General features: G+C 42.8%; 1 protein-coding gene across 9 annotated transcripts in view; it reads left to right on the forward strand.

Annotated features, from left to right (window-relative positions):
- Window positions 1-22,217, forward strand: part of SRCIN1 (SRC kinase signaling inhibitor 1) — a 1,023,634-nt gene that overhangs the window by 983,362 nt on the left and 18,055 nt on the right. For 5 of the 9 annotated variants that reach the window (XM_073608252.1, XM_073608255.1, XM_073608256.1 and 2 more), the window contains one exon: window positions 16,507-16,641. In XM_073608252.1, the coding sequence (XP_073464353.1) occupies window positions 16,507-16,641 (135 nt within the window). Of the gene's footprint in view, window positions 1-7,774; window positions 8,680-16,506; window positions 16,675-22,217 lie in introns of those variants that run through there. The other 4 variants (XM_073608254.1, XM_073608253.1, XM_073608257.1 and 1 more) reach the window with 3 other exon arrangements.

Consider the following 22,217-nt stretch of genomic DNA (forward strand, 5'->3'; position numbering starts at 1 on the left):
AACAGCAGTTGTTTATCAACCAAAAAAAGGTCTATTCTACTGTAAGATTTGTGGCTGTGAGAAAAAAAGGAATAGTCTCTGTTGTTAGCATTAAGGCATCTCCAGGCATCATATAGTGCATATTTGCGAAGTTGATAGAAAGAAAGGGGGTTTTTAGGGACTTTCAGGAAGCCTAAACCTGGTGAGGTTTGTATTTCTATCCCTATGGGACTTTGAGTGAAATTATGGCCCGATAGGGTCACATATTTCCATCCCTATTGATTCAAGAGAAGGGGGGACAAGGAGGGTGGGACTTATGAAGCACATGAAAGCGAGGGGATAGTTAAGTGGAATAAAGTAATTTATTGATAATACAATTGTATTTGTAGATATAATGTTGATACACAATAGCGATAGTAATGTAGTGATAACAACAATGTTTGGAATTGTAACCACTTATGTCAAAGATAAAAAAGGTAAATATGGTAGTAAACAATAGACAATAAAATGGTAGCAAATCTCAATTAAGAGCATAATAAATTCAATCATAAATTCCAAAATTCCACAAGAACGTGGTTAGGTAAAATCGTGATTATAAGATAAAACCTGCAGGGCCTATGGCCTCACTGGATCTGCAGGGATATTTATTATATAGAAACTTGAAACAGGTGTAAATGAATGAGAAGACGGCATCATGTAGCTCTACGCATTTTGTGGCTGATACGCCACTTGTCAGGAGCATGCGCATGGTAATCTGAGATCAAATTAATATAGAGATAATCAGTAATCGATTAGATAGTAGAGGTGAAAAGACACCACCAACAGCACATAAGTGCATACTAACTAATTGAGGTCCGCAAGCTAATGGTGCGGCGACGAGGTGCCAGGGCATCCAGAAATACCTCCAACCAGGAGCCGTAGTGGACGGCGCACCGGCAGACACCCCACACAGACCGCCAACAGGGCAGATGTGGAACCCCGAGGAGTCATTTTAAATAAGTGAAAGTGAATGAATTAGAGTGGAGGAGTGACAACAGAGACTGAGAGTGGGGATAAAGGAGAAAGAAAGGCAGAAACACCATGTTGATGAAGGAGAGTGGTAGTGAATTAGGACCCGCAGCAAAGCTGTCTGAAGGATAATGAGGAAAAACCATAGTGAGAAAAGTGGTGGAGGTGAGAAACACAATAGCCATCCATGAAGGTGTGCACATGTAATTATACTGTGGTGGGAAGGAACCCACTGAAAACAAAGGTGAGTGTTAGATGCAAAATAACTGAGAGTGAAAAGTGTAGACAAACAGATATACCTTATGAACAAGGAGCCCACTGAAGAGAGGGAGATAGATGTGAGGTGGAGTGTAATGAATCCTCGAGTGCCAGGATCGCCCAGAAGGCCGTCTATATAGGTGCCGACAAGGCACCGCCCACCACCGTCATACCACATAGCATAGGTAGGGGGAGAGGACGTGCCGCTGGTTGGACGACTCCTACCAAACGGCACCCGAATAGCTCCCCCACGGCTCACGAGCGTGGAATCAACCAGCAGGCACGTGACGACGCCGGGGGTGTCGCACGCACCGCATGGAAAGCATGACGTCGACGCGCATGTCAGCGCACCCGCCCCCCCGGCATCAAATATTTGCGAAGTAGTGGTAGTAAGGATGGTGGAGTCCTTTTTGGGTTGGATGTGGAGTCAAGTTTGGGATCAGGTACTACAATAAAGTCCCCACATATCACCAATGCACTTTGAAGGATCTGACTTATTTACTTCATAATTTTGTGAAGGAATTTGGATTGTCCAGTGTTGGGGGCATAGATGTTTGCCACAGTGAAGGTTGTAGAGTTGATGTCGCACACCATGATTATATAGCAACCCTGTGGGTCTAATGTGACCTTGTGTAAATGGAATGCGATTGTATCCTTGACTGCTATCATCACTCCTTTCGATTTTGTTTCCGGGTTTGCGCAGAAGATATGTGGGAATTTGGGATGGGTGCATTTCGGTGGTGCTGAGAGTTGGAAGTGAGTCTCTTGCGTACACAAAATGTCACAGTTCCTCTGTAATGCTTCGTTCCATAAAGACCTGCGTTTGGCTGGATGATTAAGGCCTTTAGAGTTAATAGTTAAAAAATTCACTGCCATGAGATTGGATTGGTTGGAGACATAGATAGAGTATGTTGTGTGTTTCACTTACTATTTTTGATGTCATCACTTGTAGAGTGGATAATGATGTGTCATTAATGCCTCGTTTCCACTGAGTGGATCGGTTCGGTACGGTACGCTATTTTGAGTGTTTCCATTATGAAAGTGGCCCATACAACCGAACCGCACCATTCAGGGTCCTGCTTCAGATGTGGGGCCATAGAAAATGTTACGGTTTGGTTAGGGCGGAGCTACGATACATTCCACTGATTGGCGGACGTATGACGCCATGCTAGGCATTTTTTCTAAACCCACGTATGGCCCCTAGCGGTCCGACTTGCAGTGGAAACGCTCACCTGAATAGGCCGGACCATTCTAGGCCTTCCAAACTGTACCGACCTGAACCGATCCGCTCAGTGGAAACTAGGCATTAGATGTCCTGAGGAGTGTGGCATCCGTTCTGGCATGGTTCCGTTCCTTCCTGGATATGAGTTGGTACTTCCGACTGATGGGCTAAGAAAGAAAACAAAAAGTCAACATTTTGTAGCTAATTGCCAACTAGCAAGAAAGGTGAGTGTGACTTTCAGTCACTCAAGTATTAACTTGGGGGTAGTAAGTTTCAACAAACTTTACGGATCTGGTGTAGAACCTCCTAAGCGGGTTGTTGGATTTGTGATCTGCCCAAGGTGACATCAGTTATGGGTGCGGGCATTCCTGCGGTCTACAGTACGCCATTCTGGTTCCGGGCTTGTAGTGGGGTTCCTTTGGCCAGCCAGGAGAACATTGGTAGTAGGGTATTGGGCTAAAGATAGCCTGCAGTTTATGGAGGACCGATGGGGTCGCTGGGAGTGGTATAGAAAATTCCTACAATAACCAGGTCAACTTGGTCACATAAAGCATGAAGGACTGCATATTGGCCATCTAGGTCCAGACGTAGGTCTAAAAGTGTAAAGGGTATTTTTTTTTAATCAAGATACCGACCCATCAGGAATAGGAGGAGAAGATAGAGCCCACCCATGGCTTTTTGAGGGAGAGTACCCTACTACCAGTAAGATGCGTCTTTTGTAATATACAAATGTGAGGGTGATACCATTTAAGAAAGGAGAACATCAGTGAGCGCTTACATTTGGAGTTCAAGCCCCTCACATTCCAAGAGATTGTCATTAGGGTAGCCATTTTAATGGAAAGGTATAATGAACCGTCTCCTTATAGGGCAACCCGTCTGTGCCCAGTGGACCTTCCAGAACACCCAGCATATATCCCAGTGTGAACTGAAGCCCACCAATCAGAACTTCTCAGCTTAAACATCATGTGCTTCAACAAAAATAATAAAATAAACCTAAAATAGTTCTCCATCCCCTCCCTTGCCCGCATCATCCCCAGAACTTGGGTGTGCCTGAGACTTCAAACTAAACAAGGCTAGTAACCAGTTAGGGGCAGTGTACCAAAGGTACCTGAGAGATACAATGCACAAGTCCAAAAATAGTCCATTAGGAATGTGCTGCCTGTAAGGAAAAAATAGGACTAAACATCCCTGTAGATGTAAATAGTACTGGTGGCACAGTTCTTACTAAAGTTAATTAACCTCCAAAAAGTTATTCACATACGAGGTGTGTCTATTAAATAACCAGACTGTGATTCCACCTAGTAAAGCAGAACCGAATATAACTGCATGCGCGGTGACCTTGAACATGTTTGAACCTGCATGACAAGCAGGAACACTCTATGACGTTCAGTTGATTGCGAGTCGCCATTTAGTTTGGTTGTGTTTTCTGTAGTGTGCCAAAAAAAATGCTAAGTTTAACAGTTTGAGTCAGATGCTGTAAAGAAGAAAACGGGGATGTGTTGAAACAACTGACAGAAATTGATTTTCTCCATGCCTTCTGCCAGTGGAAAACAAGACTGCAGCAATGTATTAGTGCAAATGGGGAATATATTGAAGGGGACAAGCATTACATTTGTAATACATATAAATAAAGGTGAGTTATTTAATAAGTCTCGTTATTTAATAGACACACCTCGTATCATGTCCAACGTAGACAACTAGTAGTAATCTCACCACTGCCGACAGGAAAAATGCTAGATGAGTTCAGGATGGCAGATATTGGGGCACAGGCCAGCATTGCAGCCATCTTGAGAGTCACATGAGCCCAAGAGGTGAGTAGGCATACAGTCCAGAGTAACAAAGGTTAGGCTCATCAAAGGCAAGAGGGAAAGTGCCATACACTCCAGGAGAAAACAGTCCAAACAAGGCAGGACAACTAAAGCAGCTCCTCCGGGGCATAGTAGAGGCCCTGCAGCACGCCATCCCAGGACAATCCAGCGATCAAACGAGGAGCCCCTAGGTAACTGGGAGGCATCCTGCTAAACCCACCATTAGAGAAAAAAATTGACCAGCAGAATGCAGAGATAGTCAGTCAGTGCCGAGGTAGGGACTCAAGCCAGGTAGAGGCCTCCTCAAGATATGTAAAGAAGCGGAAAAGTCTCACCATCTGGGCCTGGGAAAAGCATGCTGTATTTTAACCCTCTTTGTCGCAGGTTAAGTTTCACATGGTCGAAAGATTTTCGAAGCTTCTGTGTCTCCACAGAGAACTCTGGAAAGATCATGAGCTTTGCTCCTTCAAAGCGCAGACCATCAAGCTCCCTGCTATCCCGCAAAACCAGGTCTCTGTCACAAAAATTTAATCGGGGCAGACTGACCGGTAGAGAGAGCCTGCATAAGGGCAGAAAAATTCTCCTGTTCCCAGAGGGCCGGGTCCACATCCTCCATCTGGGTCGCCATATTGGATGGTGCAGCAGGCTGAGCTTCCGCACCGGCGGATACAGTAGATGGCGCAGGAGCGTTCCAGGAATGAAATAGGGTAGTCAGGAGGCAGCCGACCTGCAAGGAAACAGGATATAAAGCAAACAGGACAGTGGGGCTCCTTCACTATGCCTCCGCTTTGGTCACCATATTGGACATACCCCCACTGGATAAATTATTTATCATTGTAAAAGAACATGTTCCACATTCTTTTTTTTTTTTCCTTTTTTTTTTTTAGAAAAAAATTAGGTTTTTTTTTCCAATTTTTTCCTTTCCTATATCTATAATCAGGACAACCTCAGAACCGTTTAGTTATGTGATCCCACTCTTGCAAAAGCCTGGGAAGTTGACAAGGTAAACTATAGGAGATTAGTAGCTCCTGAGTTTGAGAATGTATTTCCTCATATTACAGGTAACCATGACTTGTTGTACCAAATTGACAAAATTCAGTGTTAACTTGTGGGGCAACTCATGGTGTCAGTGCCTTTTAGGAGGACAGTGCTGGTTTAAGCACAGAGACATCCCCTTGAGAGGGAATCACTTGTCACTCACTAGGGCATAGTGGCTAAGTAGTACTTCCACCTGGCAGCACTAGGATCATTGGTTTAAATTCCAACCACGGCAGTACCTGCATGGAGTTTGCATGTTCTCCCTGTACCTGCTTGGGTTTCCTCTGGGTACTCTGGTTTCCTGCCACACTCCAAAAGACATGCTGGTAGGTTAAATTTCTTTTGGCCTGGGAAGCATGCAGATGTGAAAGACTACTGTGAGTTTCAGAGTATCAAGTCAATCCACATACCCTATAACCGTCTCCTGTTGGTTTCATTACCTGTGATCGAGGCACCTTTTGAATGAATCGGAATGGATCTGATAGTGTCAGTGGTTAAATCCACCACAGGACTCCAGTACATCCTAGTGTTTATGGACTGCGCCACCTGTTATTCTGAGGCTGTTGCTTTAAGTAACACTTTCTCCAGAACCATCAACACATCCACATGTTTTACTTGCACAGGGATCTCCTAAGAGAAATCCAAACAGATCAAGGGATTTCCTTTATTCCAAAGTTTATGTAAGTGCAATTTTTTGAACATTAAGCAGTTGCAAACTTGATTAGTAAAATGGGTTAGCAAAACTGTCAAAAGTATGTCAGGTCACCTGAGACCAGGTGACAGATGCACTCCGTAGGAGTCAGAAGTGTATCGCTAAGATAGTGGACCCTAGGACCGACTGCTGCAGATAGTACCCAGGGGGGTTCAGGAAGCAGGTCTACTGGATCACTAACACAGATTCCAGTGGGAGCTAGAGCATAGATTCCCCAGGGCGCGGAGTCTAAGAGCCAGCAGGTGTTCACCAGAGCCTCTAGTGGTGAGGATGGACTGCGCTGCAGTCTGGCTTCAGGTCGCGGCCCCTAGGGTCTCACAGCTCATGGTAGACTACAGCAGAAGGAAGCAGCAGGCTGGAACAACAAGGATAGTAAAGGGATAAGGCAGAGGTCAGGGCGACTAGCAGACAGAAACAACAGAGTACTCACCAAAGGTTCAGGATCACAGGCAAACAGGGATAGTCGGGGACACGCCAAAAGGTCAGGGTCACGAGCAGACAAGAATAGTCAGGAACACACCAAGGTCGCTAACAGAGACAAACGAAGAGAACACGGCAAGCAGGAAACAGAAAACCAAACACACAATGAATACACAATGGTTGATCAGCAAGGTTGGTTTGCAATGCACAGGTTAATATAGTGTTCCTAATTAGAGGCTGAGGTGGAGCAATGCTGAGGGAAGATTATATAAGCAGTCAGGTGAGAGTGGCTGGCCTCTAAAGGTGAACACATGGAGAAGGTGAGCTGACAGACAAGGATTACTGCATAAACATGACAAGTATGCTAATAAAGATGGTAAATAAAGATAGGGTAGACTGGGATTGCCTATGCCTTTTCTGTTTGCAATTAGAAAGGTCCCACAGTCTTCCACAGAGTTTCACCCTTTGAACTGTTGTATGGGTAGCGCCAGCAAGGTTTCTGGATATTGCAAAGGAAACATGGGGGACCAAAACCACTCCCTAAAAGAGTTTTGTGTAGCATATCTTGGCCATAAAAGGCAAAATTGCTTCAGTAATGTTCAAGAAAAAAAATACTCCCTCATGTGAGTCATGGGGAGGTGAAGATATTTATTGTGCCCTAAACAACAACTAAAAAAATTGCAAAAAAAACACCTATTATATTTTGATGCATCGAGCACTGTGATCCAAAATTTTTTATAATTTAGTTTTTATTATAATCATTTCATTACTTTGGTTACTGTAGTGCGGTACTATTTAAATTTGGAATATACTTGCCACATTTATGAGAGTGTGGACAGTACCAGCAGCATAGTCGGCCTACCTTTTGGTTATTATTTTCATAGTAGCTTGCAGGTTTTTCACAATATATAAGCCCTAAAGCATCATGTTTCCACCTCCTTGCTTGACTGTAGGGATGGTGTTCTTAGAGTCATAGTCTGCATTTTTTCTTCCTTCAATCATGGTGAGTCAAGTTAATGCCAAAGAGCTCAATTTTGGTCTCGTCTGAGGACAGCACTTTCTCCCAATCCTTCTCTGAATCATTTCGATGTTCACTGGCATGACTGTAGATGTGCCTTCTTAGAGGGGGACTCGCCATATTTAGAGGAAGAAAAATGCTGACTATGACCCTAAGAACATCATCCCTACAGTCAAGCATGGAGGTGGAAACATTATTCTTTGGGGCTGTTTCTCTGCTAAAGGTACAGACTGACTTTTCCGCATTGAGGGGCCAATGGATGGGGGCATGTATTGTAAAATCTTGAATGAGAATTTTCTTTCCTCACCCAGAACACTGAAGCATGTCTTTCAGCATGACAATGACCCAAAACATACTGCCAAGGCAACAAAGGAGTGGCTCAAGAAGAAGCACATTAAGGTCATGGAGTTGCCTAGTCAGTCTCCAGACCTCCAGGGAGCTGAAACTTTGACTTGCCAAGTGACAGCCAAGAAACCTTAAGGATTTAGAGAAGATCTGTAAAGAAGACTGGACCAAGATCCCTCCAGAGATGTGTGCAAACCTGGTCGCTAACTACAAAAAACATCTTACCTCAGTACTTGGTGGAGAAAACCTTGTTGGCAAGCACAGTCATGTGTTGCTTGGGGATCAAATACTTCTTTCACTCACTGAACTGCAACTCAATTTATAACATTTGTATTGTGTTTTTCTGGATTTTTAGTTGATATTCTGTCTCTATCATTTAAAAGACACCTATGATAAAAATTATAGCCCTGTTTCTTTGTAAGTGGGCAAACTCACAAAATCTGCAGGGGATCAAATAATATGTGTGTGTGTTTCTAAATGTACAGGCATACATTGACAGATAACAGTCCATTTACAAATGAAAAGGAAGATGCTCAGAATTGGTACAATAGAAATTGTAGAGTCGTGTTTACCGTCCTAGAAAACAAGGGTTGTAGACTCTAGAGTTGTCCTTAATTGTTATTTTCAGTAACTGCAGGTATGATCAACCAGTTAGCAGTCTTTACATCTTGGTAAGTGAGGATAAAAACTGTATATCAAAAACAGATTTTGATTGCTGGGAGTTTTTTTTTTGAAGGAATGATCTAGGATATGTTATACTATTGCATGCATTGAAGCCACCTAGGTACATAATATACAGTGGACATATATACTAGATGTATGGAGTAGCCATATGCTTGGCAGGATAAAACAGGATAACTGGGGACTCTGAAGGCTTCTGATCATTGTTTTATTTGCAAGTAGTCTGTTGGATTTTGTCATCTGGTTTGCGATCCAATAAATGCTATATTCTCTCTGTAAAAGAACCAAGTTGCTGCCTGGAAATGTGCTTGGATTGGAGGAGTTTCCATTCTATATCTGTCTGCGCCCTCGTGTTTCAACAATACTGATAAATACATTCAATTATTAGTCCTTAATATTATATACAACATATTTATTGGTACCGTATTATTTATTATTACAATACCCCAGTAAGATGCATTGTAAATTTAAAGATGCATTATTAAATACAAAGCCACATTAACCACTTGCCTAACGCACATATACGGCGGCAGAATGGCACGGGCAGGCAGAATCACGTACCCGTACGTGATCTGCCTCCCGCGGGCGGGGGGTCCAATCGGACCCCCCCCCGGTGCCAGCGGCGGTCGGCATTTGACTGGGAGCGTCGGGAGGCGAGGGGGAGACCATCCGATCGTGGCCCCCCCCTCGCGATCGCTCCCAGCCAATCGGAATCCTCCCCTGCCTGTGTGTAGTTTCACACAGGCAGAGGATGTGATGTCATCTCTCCTCGGCTTGGCAGTTTCCGTCCCAGCGCCGAGGAGAGAAGACATGTGAGTGCACAACACACACACACACACAGTAGAACATGCCAGGCATACTTTACACCCCCGATCGCCCCCCGATCCCCCCCCAATCACCCCCCCCCTGTCACAAACTGACAGCAAGCAGTATTTTTTTTTTTTTCTGATTACTGCATGGTGTCAGTTTGTGACAGTTACAGTGTTAGGGCAGTGAGTATTACCCCCCTTTAGGTCTAGGATACCCCCCTAACCCCCCCTAATAAAGTTTTAACCCCTTGATCACCCCCTGTCACCAGTGTCACTAAGCGATCATTTTTCTGATCGCTGTATTAGTGTCGCTGGTGACGCTAGTTAGGGAGGTAAATATTTAGGTTCGCCGTCAGCGTTTTATAGCGACAGGGACCCCCATATAATATCTAATAAATGTTTTAACCCCTTGATTGCCCCCTAGTTAACCCTTTCACCACTGATCACCGTATAACCGTTACGAGTGACGCTGGTTAGTTCGTTCATTTTTTAGGGCACCCGCCGTTTATTACCGAATAAAGGTTTAGCCCCCTGATCGCCCGGCGGTGATATGCGTCGCCCCAGGCAGCGTCAGATTAGCGCCAGTACCGCTAACACCCACGCACGCAGCATACGCCTCCCTTAGTGGTATAGTATCTGTACGGATCAATATCTGATCCGATCAGATCTATACTAGTGTCCCCAGCAGTTTAGGGTTCCCAAAAACGCAGTGTTAGCGGGATCAGCACCAGATACCCGCTAGCACCTGCGTTTTTCCCCTCTGCCCGGCCCAGCCCACCCAAGTGCAGTATCGATCGATCACTGTCACTTACAAAACACTAAACGCATAACTGCAGCGTTCACAGAGTCAGGCCTGATCCCTGCGATCGCTAACAGTTTTCTTGGTAGCGTTTTGGTGAACTGGCAAGCACCAGCCCCAGGCAGCGTCAGGTTAGCGCCAGTACCGCTAACACCCACGCACGCACCGTACACCTCCCTTAGTGGTATAGTATCTGATCAGATCAATATCTGATCTGATCAGATCTATACTAGCGTCCCCAGCAGTTTAGGGTTCCCACAAACGCAGTGTTAGCGGGATCAGCCCAGATACCTGCTAGCACCTGCGTTTTGCCCCTCCGCCCGGCCCAGCCCAGCCCACCCAAGTGCAGTATCGATCGATCACTGACACTTACAAAACACTAAACGCATAACTGCAGCGTTCGCAGAGTCAGGCCTGATCCCTGCGATCGCTAACAGTTTTTTTTGTAGCGTTTTGGTGAACTGGCAAGCACCAGCGGCCTAGTACAACCCGGTCGTAGTCAAACCAGCACTGCAGTAACACTTGGTGACGTGGCGAGTCCCATAAGTGCAGTTCAAGCTGGTGAGGTGGCAAGCACAAGTAGTGTCCCGCTGCCACCAAAAAGACAAACACAGGCCCGTCGTGCCCATAGTGCCCTTCCTGCTGCATTCGCCAATCCTAATTGGGAACCCACCACTTCTGCAGCGCCCGTACTTCCCCCATTCACATCCCCAACCAAATGCAGTCGGCTGCATGAGAGGCATTTTCTTTATGTCCTACCGAGTACCCCTACCCAGCAAACCCCCCCAAAAAAGATGTCGTGTCTGCAGCAAGCGCGGATATAGGCGTGACACCCGCTATTATTGTCCCTCCTGTCCTGACAATCCTGGTCTTTGCATTGGTGAATGTTTTGAACGCTACCATTCACTAGTTGAGTATTAGCGTAGGGTACAGCATTGCACAGACTAGGCACACTTTCACAGGGTCTCACAAGATGCCATCGCATTTTGAGAGACCCGAACCTGGAACCGGTTACAGTTATAAAAGTTAGTTACAAAAAAAAGTGTAAAAAAAAAAAAAAAAAACACATACAAAAATATAAAATAAAAAAAAAATAGTTGTTGTTTTATTATTCTCTCTCTCTCTATTCTCTCTCTATTGTTCTGCTCTTTTTTACTGTATTCTATTCTGCAATGTTTTATTGTTGTTATGTTTTATTATGTTTGTTTTTCAGATATGCAATTTTTTATACCTTACCGTTTACTGTGCTTTATTGTTAACCATTTTTTTGTCTTCAGGTACGCCATTCACGACTTTGAGTGGTTATACCAGAATGATGCCTGCAGGTTTAGGTATCATCTTGGTATCATTCTTTTCAGCCAGCGATCGGCTTTCATGTAAAAGCAATCCTAGCAGCTAATTAGCCTCTAGACTGCTTTTACAAGCAGTGGGAGGGAATGCCCCTCCCCCCCAACGTCTTCCGTGTTTTTCTCTGGCTCTCCTGTCTCAACAGGGAACCTGAGAATGCAGCCGGTGATTCAGCCAGCTGACCATAGAGCTGATCAGAGACCAGAGTGGCTCCAAACATCTCTATGGCCTAAGAAACCGGAAGCTACGAGCATTTTATGACTTAGATTTCGCCGGATGTAAACAGCGCCATTGGGAAATTGGGAAAGCATTTTATCACACCGATCGTGGTGTGGTCAGATGCTTTGAGGGCAGAGGAGAAATCTAGGGTCTAATAGACCCCAATTTTTGCAAAAAAGAGTACCTGTCACTACCTATTGCTATGATAGGGGATATTTACATTCCCTGAGATAACAATAAAAATGATTTAAAAAAAAAAAAAATGAAAGGAACAGTTTAAAAATAAGATAAAAAAATAATAATAATAAAGAAAAAAAAAAAAAAAAAAAAAAAAGCACCCCTGTCCCCCCTGCTCTCGCGCTAAGGCGAACGCAAGCGTCGGTCTGGCGTCAAATGTAAACAGCAATTGCACCATGCATGTGAGGTATCACCGCGAACGTCAGATCGAGGGCAGTAATTTTAGCAGTAGACCTTCTCTGTAAATCTAAAGTGGTAACCTGTAAAGGCTTTTAAAGGCTTTTAAAAATGTATTTAGTTTGTCGCCACTGCACGTTTGTGCGCAATTTTAAAGCATGTCATGTTTGGTATCCATGTACTCGGCCTAAGATCATCTTTTTTATTTCATCAAACATTTGGGCAATATAGTGTGTTTTAGTGCATTAAAATTTAAAAAAGTGTGTTTTTTCCCAAAAAAATGCGTTTGAAAAATCGCTGCGCAAATACTGTGTGAAAAAAAAAAATGAAACACCCACCATTTTAATCTGTAGGGCATTTGCTTTAAAAAAATATATAATGTTTGGGGGTTCAAAGTAATTTTCTTGCAAAAAAAAATTATTTTTTTATGTAATCAAAAAGTGTCAGAAAGGGCTTTGTCTTCAAGTGGTTAGAAGAGTGGGTGATGTGTGATATAAGCTTCTAGATGTTGTGCATAAAATGCCAGGACAGTTCAAAACCCCCCCAAATGACCCAATTTTGGAAAGTAGACACCCCAAGCTATTTGCTGAGAGGCATGTCGAGTCCATGGAATATTTTATATTGTGACACAAGTTGCGGGAAAGAGACAATTTTTTATTTTTTTTATTTTTTTTTGCGCAAAGTTGTCACTAAATGATATATTGCTCAAACATGCCATGGGAATATGTGAAATTACACCCCAAAATACATTCTGTTGCTTCTCCTGAGTATGGGGATACCACATGTGTGAGACTTTTTGGGAGCCTAGCCGCGTACGGGACCCCGAAAACCAAGCACCGCCTTCAGGCTTTCTAAGGCCGTAAATTTTTGATTTCACTCTTCACTGCCTATCACAGTTTCGGAGGCCATGGAATGCCCAGGTGGCAAAAAAAACCCCCAAATGACCCCATTTTGGAAAGTAGACACCCCAAGCTATTTGATGAGAGGTATAGTGAGTATTTTGCAGACCTCACTTTTTGTCACAAAGTTTTGAAAATTGAAAAAAGAAAAAAAAAAATTTTTTTTCTCGTCTTTCTTTATTTTCAAAAACAAATGAGAGCTGCAAAATACTCACCATGCCTCTCAGCAAATAGCTTGGGGTGTCTACTTTCCAAAATGGGGTCATTTGGGGGGGGGTTGTGCCACCTGGGCATTCCATGGCCTCCGAAACTGTGATAGGTAGTGAGGAGTAAAATCAAAAATGTACGCCCTTAGAAATCCTGAAGGCAGTGATTGGTTTTCGGGGCCCCGTACGCGGCTAGGCTCCCAAAAAGTCCCACACATGTGGTATCCCCGTACTCAGGAGAAGCAGCTAAATGTATTTTGGGGTGCAATTCCACATATGCCCATGGCCTGTGTGAGCAATATATCATTTAGTGACAACTTTGTGCAAAAAAAAAAAAAAAAAATTTGTCACTTTCCCGCAACTTGTGTCAAAATATAAAACATTCCATGGACTCAACATGCCTCAAAGCAAATAGCTTGGGGTGTCTACTTTCCAAAATGGGGTCATTTGGGGGGGTTTTATGCCATCTGGGCATTTTATGGCCTTCAAAACTGTGATAGGTAGTGAGGAGTAAAATCAAAAATGTACGCCCTTAGAAATCCTGAAGGCAGTGATTGGTTTTCGGGGCCCCGTACGCGGCTAGGCTCCCAAAAAGTCCCACACATGTGGTATCCCCATACTCAGGAGAAGCAGCTAAATGTATTTTGGGGTGCAATTCCACATATGCCCATGGCCTGTGTGAGCAATATATCATTTAGTGACAACTTTTTGTAATTTTTTTTTTTTTTTTTGTCATTATTCAATCACTTGGGACAAAAAAAATGAATATTCAATGGGCTCAACATGCCTCTCAGCAAATTCCTTGGGGTGTCTACTTTCCAAAATGGGGTCATTTGTGGGGGTTTTGTACTGCCCTGCCATTTTAGCACCTCAAGAAACGACATAGGCAGTCATAAATTAAAGGCTGTGTAAATTCCAGAAAATGTACCCTAGTTTGTAGGTGCTATAACTTTTGCGCAAACCAATAAATATACACTTATTGACATTTTTTCTACCAAAGACATGTGGCCGAATACATTTTGGCCTAAATGTATGACTAAAATTGAGTTTATTGGATTTTTTTTAGAACAAAAAGTAGAAAATATCATTTTTTTTCAAAATTTTCGGTCTTTTTCCGTGTATAGCGCAAAAAATAAAAACGGCAGAGGTGATCAAATACCATCAAAAAAAAGCTCTATTTGTGGGAAGAAAAGGACGCAAATTTCGTTTGGGTACAGCATTGCATGACCGCGCAATTAGCAGTTAAAGCGACGCAGTGCCGAATTGTAAAAAGTGCTCTGGTCAGGAAGGGGGTAAAACCTTCCGGGGCTGAAGTGGTTAAGTCCTGATTGGAGGGGAGGGATATACTCCCCCTTCACACACTACACAGAAATGAAGAAGAGCAGTGGCTGTAATCACTAGCTGTGTGCTGGAGCTCCATCTCCCATCACCCTTTTGTCTCTTGTGCTGGGAAAGCTGTCAGAAGTGACTAAAGCTAAAAGAGGAACTAGACAGCAAAGAGAAATGACACTTCAGAAAGAGGCAAGTAAACACTATAGAAATATGTGCTTTGTTCAGATTTCATGGCTGAGGTTTACAACCACTTTAAATTATGATGTAAACTCTGATGCTTACCCATGTCCTTAAGCATAAAAAAAATGTAAAACTTTGCTTTTCAGCAAAGTGAAAAGCAAGAGGAACATGGCATGTCCTTGCTAGCGTATCACTTTTTTTTTCTGCCAAATAAACTTTGCTTCCTATGTACCTTGTTTTATTTCTTGTACTCTATTTTTATATACTTATATAAAATATTATCTTTCCATCAGGATTTTTTTCTCACCTATCATCTTTATTCTTCCTGACTAGTAAAGTTTGGAATGCTTGCTACAGAGAACTAACAATCCATATAAAGATATGTTGGATTTCTAACCAGCCATTACTGGTTAGTAACCAGCAAAGGCAAATTGAACTGTCACATATTCGAATATATATATCAAAGGACTTTAACAAGAATCGGATGGCCACATATCACCCAATCAGATTCAGACATTTATTCTGCAGCTGTCATTTTCCATTGCAGAATTATATCTAATTGGCAGAGGATGGGAAATTGCGATGACTATTATATCCTATACGTTCATACCAAAGGCTTCTGTTTTGTTTCTGCTAGATATTCTAATTTGCACTGGTTGATTATAGAGGAACAGGAATACATGTGATGTTAGTAAAGACAGGGCATGATTGGGGTGCTGTTTCTGGCTGGATGGATACTGATTTTATATACATTGATGAGATAAAGCAAATGCTATAGATCAGAAAACAGCAATACTTTCTCTGCTATGTGTGATCTTCTTTCTAACCAAAAGAGGAAGGTTCAAAGGTTTAAATAAAATAAAAATAAAAAATGGCATCAGGACACTTTTCGTTTGGCTCATCATGGTATGTCAGATATTCGGGTGACTGTGATAACCATTAGACCACTAAGCTGCCGGTAATAGGGAGATTGTGTTCTGTTTATTCATATGAGTGAACCTGTTACAGTGATTCTGGGGTATTCAAAAAGATAAAGGTACAAGCACCTCTTAGTGCCTGCATTTACTTTTTCACTCTGCTTTTACTTCTTAGTGCCAGTACTGGTTGATTTTAAAGAGCTTTCTGGAAATGCAAGTAGACCAGGGGGCTTCACTGTTTTCTGAGCCATAACCTGAAACAAGTATGCATGGTCTAGAGAGATGGATCAAAGTTAGATCTGCAAACCTGTTCCAGGTCACTAGCTCAAAGTATTGAAGTTAGAGGACCAGCAGGACAACCATGCAGCTGGCATGTTCAAAGGAGAAAGCAGCCTCTGTGTTTATTCCATGACAGGTTGTTATGCAGTTAGGTTTGTGTGGTAAGCTGGCAAATTGGAACACATGCTATTTTATCTTTTTGGGACTTCATTTTTGCATCAGAATATGCAGTTAGATCTAATTGCGTATTATAAAAAATGTAGTGTTACACTGCTCGGATTATTAATAATCCTGAATATATAAATTCTTTATAAATAGTTGTGGATACATAGAAGACTCAGGAAAGTGCTTATCATACAGCAAGTGCTAAAACACTTTTTACCTTAATGTGGGGAATGTTCATTCACCTGGTTATTCACTGCCAATATGGAGCATGGTCCAAAGCTAGTATAAAAATTGCAGCAGATCCTATTTTTTTTAGTGATCTAAACAAATACAAACAGATCTCTCAGTGACTGTATGGCCAGCTAAAGACAAGAAAGGAATTTGTAATATTAAGGTGCAGTCGTGTATCAGATAATCACACTTCTACTGACACTTACCTTTCTACTTGCAGAGTGGGGGCATGTCAATCCCCCCTATGAAGATGGTGGGCTCACGACTGAAGACTGTTCAGCAGAGCAGTGGAGACAAGAGCAGCAAGCATTCCAAACAAAGGATGGAGTACATGAGGATCCAGGGCCACCAGCAGGTAGTTTATCTGTAGAGAAGATGTGAGCACAAGGTTAGCACACACTGACTCCCCTCTCATGTTTCATTTAAAACCTGCATCAGTCTGTGTGTTTAAAACCTTGTCATAATGGCTGTTTTGAGATGAGTGCAATGCCAGGGGTGCCATCCATTTGTTGGGGTAACTCATGCTTACTCAAATATTAACAACCCCCAGAAAACTATAGTCTATGCTTCATGCCGTTAGCAAGTTGCACTATATGAATGTATCCGCTTTTGCCATTGCACAAGTGTTTGTATGTTGTTCATAGCTTGTGTCTAGCTAACAAGATAAAGCCCCAAAAACCAGGAATATCCTTATGTTGGTTATTTGAGATTAACAGCATGCTCTCACCCTCTAGAAGACTTAAATACCAAATTTTTTTAAAAAGCCCTATTCATTTTGCAATATAACAAAAATGTAAATTGAAGAGCCTAATCACTGCTAGGTCCAGATATGTCATCATTCCAATAGTGCTCACAACAATCATGGCCAGATTTAGCCTGTCTGATGTGGGGGTGCAGTAAAAAATGGGGGGGGGGGAGAGGATGTGAGGTCAGTAGGGCAGTTTACAGGGGATCAGCAGGGCAGAGAACAGGGTCATCAATTTGTAGGGCAGTCTACAGAGGCCATTAGTTTGTAGGACAGTGTACAGTGGGTTATCAGAGCAGAGGACAAGAGTCAGTAGGGAAGTGTACAGGGGGTCAGAGGACAAGGGTCAACAGAGCATATATAACATGAAAAAGTGCAGCGCTAAAATTAAATATTGACATATCAACATATGATGTACAATGTGAATTGTGATTTTCATATACAACCAGATGACCAAAGCATCATCATCTGATAATTGACATAAATAAAATAAAAAGTACACTGTGCAAAACATTCATATAAGTGAAACCATCATAATTTGTATAGTCCCGTTAGTGATTCTAAACACCAATTCGTTCACATGTGTTCATGGGAAGATATCCAGGGGTGTAGAACTAAAGGAGTCACCACAATGTGTGCATCCACCACCCAGGAGAGAAGAAGATTAAATACGCTTACAAGATGGCAGCATAAACCAAGCCTGTAGGTCAAAACTCAAGATGGCGGTCACAGGAATGGTATACACAGGTACAAGCGGTGTAATTCCTCCTTAGCAACTAAGCCACTTATGGCAACATCAACCAAGCATATAGTGGTAATGATCAGGATGGTAATTGCCAAGATGTTATCCCAAAAAAAAAAAAAGAGAAAGCCTCCACATAGTGTAAAACCGTTGGTTACAAATTTATTAAAAGTAGAAAGCTTTACATAAATTGCACGGTATTATGTATCAATAAAATATATCCTTTGTGATTACAAAAGCATAAAAAATTCAAAGGGGCGCAATGGCATGGAAAAAACTCATCAAACCCGACATGTTTCGTCCACAAAGACTGAACTCTCGGTTGATGTTGCTATAAGTGGCTTAGTTGCTAAGAAGGAATTATACCGCTTTTACCTGGATACCAATCCTGTGACCGCCATCTTAAGTTTTGACACTACAGACTTTGTTTATGCTGCCGTCTGGTAAGCGTATTTAATCTTCTCTCCTGGGTGGTGGATGCACACATTGTGGTGACTCTTAGTTCTACACCCCTGTTTATCTTCAAATGAACACATGTGAACAAATTGGTGTTTTGAATCACTAATGGGACTATACAAATTGTGATGGTTTCACTAATATGATTTTTTTTGCACAGTGCACTTTATTTTATTTATGTCAATCATCAGATGATGATGCTTTGGTCATCTGGTTGTATATGAAAATCACAATTCACATTGTACATCATAATATGTTGATATGTCAATATTCAATATTTAATTTGTAGCGCTGCACTTTTTCATTTTATGTATTCACCCAATTTCTGTTGGATTGTAGTGCTGGCTGCTACAGTTTATTCATATAGCGCAGTCATTTTTATACCATTTCCTCAACAGAGCATATGACAAGATTCAGCAGAGTGAAGAAAAGGGGTTATCAGTACGGAGGACAGGGGTCAGCAGGGCAGCAGAAGACAGTGGTCAGCAGAGAAGAGGACAGGGTCACTGCTGGCAGAGCACTTAGCAGAGCTCTTTCACCCCACACAGCACATAGCTGACATCATGTTCCCTTACAGACACCGCATCAATCTGCACAGGGAATTTCACAGTTAAGAACTACACACTGTGCAGATCAATGCTGTGTCTGTAAGGAAATCCGATCTCAGCTTTGCGCTGTGCAGGGAGGAGGAGATCTGTTGAGTGCCCTCATTTCATTTCTCAGCATAAATCACCCCCTCAAAAAAAACAAAAAACAGCACTAATCAGCACACTCACCCCCCTAAGCATTTATTCCCCCTGTAAGCCCAAATTTTCTCTGAACACTGCAATAATCCCCCCTCCTCCCAGTCCAATTCCTCCCTCTCAGCACAAATCTCTGCCATTCAGTCGCACCTCCCAGCTCAAATCCCCCAATTTCTCCCACAAAAATCTCCCTCACCCAAACAAAATCACCCCTCCCAGTACACATCCTCTTTTCTCTCAAATTTCCCACCCTAACACAAATCCTCTCTCCCAGCACAAATCCTATCCCCCAAATCCCCCTTCCTAGCATAATTCCACCCAATCCCCCCTCCTAGCACAAATCCCCCCAAATCCCTCCTCCTAGCACCACCCCCTCCAAATTACTCTACCCAGCACATGTCCTCTTTCTCCACCCAAATTTCCCCACCCCCTCCTAATACACATGCCTCTGTTGGCCAAATCCACCCAGCCCTTCCTAGCAAAAATTCACACCCCCAATCCCCTTACTAGCACATAAATCCCCCCCCCAGCACATACCCCCCCAATCCACTCTCCTAGCACATATCCCCCTTCTCCTAGCACAGATCCTTTCCCCCCAATCCCCCGTTCTGGCACATATCCCCTTATTCCTCCTTCTAGCACATATCCCCCCCCCAATCCTTCCTACTAGCACATATCCTTTCCCCCTCCTAGCAAATATTCCCCCCCAAAATTGCCCTCCCCAACACAAATAGCCACCAATCCCTCCACCTCTCATCCCAAGCACAAATTATTGTTAAGCCCCCCCCTTTCCGCATTGTATGCCCCCGCCTGTAAATTCCACAAAAAGACCACACACACACACACACAGGATCGCTAGATCAGGACTGTACAAAGTTTAATTTCCCACACCCTACCTCCTTCAAGGATTGCTCATCTCCCGGCATCAGGAAGTGTACCTGTGTAGTGGGCAGGTACTCAAACTGTGCAGTCCCGATCTAGCAATCCTGTGTGATATATTGTGTGGAGGAGCGCTCTACTGCCAGGAGGGGGAGGGCACAGCACAGCCTGCTCTCTACTGCTGCTGGGACTTTACTGAACACAGTTCACAACACCAGGCTGCCCACTTGTGTCCCTTCCCTGAGTGTGGGAATGTTGGAAGGAACTCATCCAGCCAGGTACAGTGTCAATGAGGGGACTGGCCTAAGGGGCACAATGGAAATATAGGGGGGGGGGGGTTGCATGGTAGACCTGGCCATGGTAGAGTAGCCAATACATTTCAGAGGCCCAAAAGCATCCCCTTCATCAGGGAGTGATTGAGATCGAAAACATTGTAAATTGACTAGAACTGAACTAGACCTTTTAATGGTATTTCTTTTAGTGTGATTACAAGCACACCTCTATTAGCAAGAAACAGCAGAGACATATCACATTAGGATGGCTGCAGCTTCATTACTAAAAAGCTCCCTCTCTGTCAATCATTGGAAGACACAGCCTTTGTTTGAAGATGGTCTTATAAGCCATGATTTACTAAAACTGGGGAGTGCAAAATCTAGTGCAGCTGTGCATAGAAACCAGTCAGCTTTCAGTTTTTTTTTTTTGTGAAAGCTTAATTGAATACACTGAATTTAGAATCCAGTTGGCCACCATGCACAGCTGCACTAGATTTTACACTCTCCGGTTTTAGTAAATCACTAAAATAGTGTTTAATGCTAGGTACACTTATAAAAGTTGATGGCTCCATCTGGTGACCTAGCCCCACATTTGCTAGAGAGATTCAGATTTTGTCTGGCATCCAAAGGGTGCATATGTATTTCACCCAGCTTCTGGGTTTTGCTGCCGTGACTGATTCGATCTCCTAAATCAAGCAGGTGGCCAGAAGATAAGATGAATACCTAATACGTTTCCTTACATAGCTCATGTGTCTTCTTGATGGCTGGATTAGGATCAAATAAAATAGTATAGTGCAGCGCTAATGCAATGAAAAAAAAAACAGTGAAGATATCCCAATGAGAAATTGGTGTATATATAAGTGCAAATACAATAATATTATTAAACCACAATATTGTTGAAGTGTAGATTAACAGTGATAGTGTATATAAAGTGCATATAGTCCATATATAACATCAAAATGGTGACTATAAATGAATGTGAACTGGTTGTCTGTAGATAATCCACCACCATAAGGAAAGAGGCTTACCAGACAGGTTGAACCCAACAAGGCGTATGCCTGATGAGTCAACCAAGCTTTTAGTGTAACACACCCAAGGAGGTACAGCAACCACGACTTCCAATCTAGACCAAATCAGTGAGCATCTACCATATGAATAGCAACCAGAATTTGTGAGCAGTTCCTCTCAGTGTGACATATGGCAAAAGGAGAAAAAAATTGGCATCCTCAGAGGATGCCTTATTAGGAACGAAACATCGGGACGGGCTCTGCTGATGCCACTGCGTTGCTTTGATTTTATCCAAATGCTTTTAATGTCTTCTCAAATGTGAGTGACCATTTTAGCATTTTTAATAAATGTTTTACATCTAAACGGAATTACACTATGTGGCCCAATTTTTTCTCCTTTTGCCATATGTCACACTGAGAGGAACTGCTCACGAATTCTGGTTGCTATTCATATGGTGGATACTCACTGATGTCACAATTGTCACGGATCCACATCCGATTCGGTCTAGATTGGAAGTCGTGGATGCTGTACCTCCTTGGGTGTGTTACACCAAAAGCTTGGTTGACTCATCAGGCATACGCCTTGTTGGGTTCAACCTGTCTGGTAAGCCTCTTTCCTTATGGTGGTGGATTATTTACAGATAACCAGTTCACATTCATTTATAATCACCATTTTGATGTCATATATGGACTATATGCACTTTATATACACTATCACTGTTGATCTGTGGTTTAATAATATTATTGTATTTTCACTTAAATATTCCCCAATTTCTCATTGGGATATCTTCACTGTTTTTTTTTTTTTTTTTTTATTGCATTAGCGCTGCACTATACTATTTTATTTGGTTTACTTTTTCACAGACTATCTGATGTGCTGGCAGCTACTATTTTTTGTTTAAGACAGAGCGGTTTCTTTCACATTTTTTTATACACACTGGATTAGGATCAGCCTCTCTTTCACAGTCTTCCTACTCCAGGCTGAAGGGCATTAGACATCTGTGTCCAGAGGCTTTCTGCTGGCTCCAGACTTTTAGTGTGCTAGGCCAGTGCTCAGTGGTTGGATGCCCCACACCCCCTCCTCCCT

Source organism: Aquarana catesbeiana, linkage group LG12 (assembly GCF_042186555.1).
Source record: "Aquarana catesbeiana isolate 2022-GZ linkage group LG12, ASM4218655v1, whole genome shotgun sequence".
Taxonomy (NCBI): domain Eukaryota; kingdom Metazoa; phylum Chordata; class Amphibia; order Anura; family Ranidae; genus Aquarana; species Aquarana catesbeiana.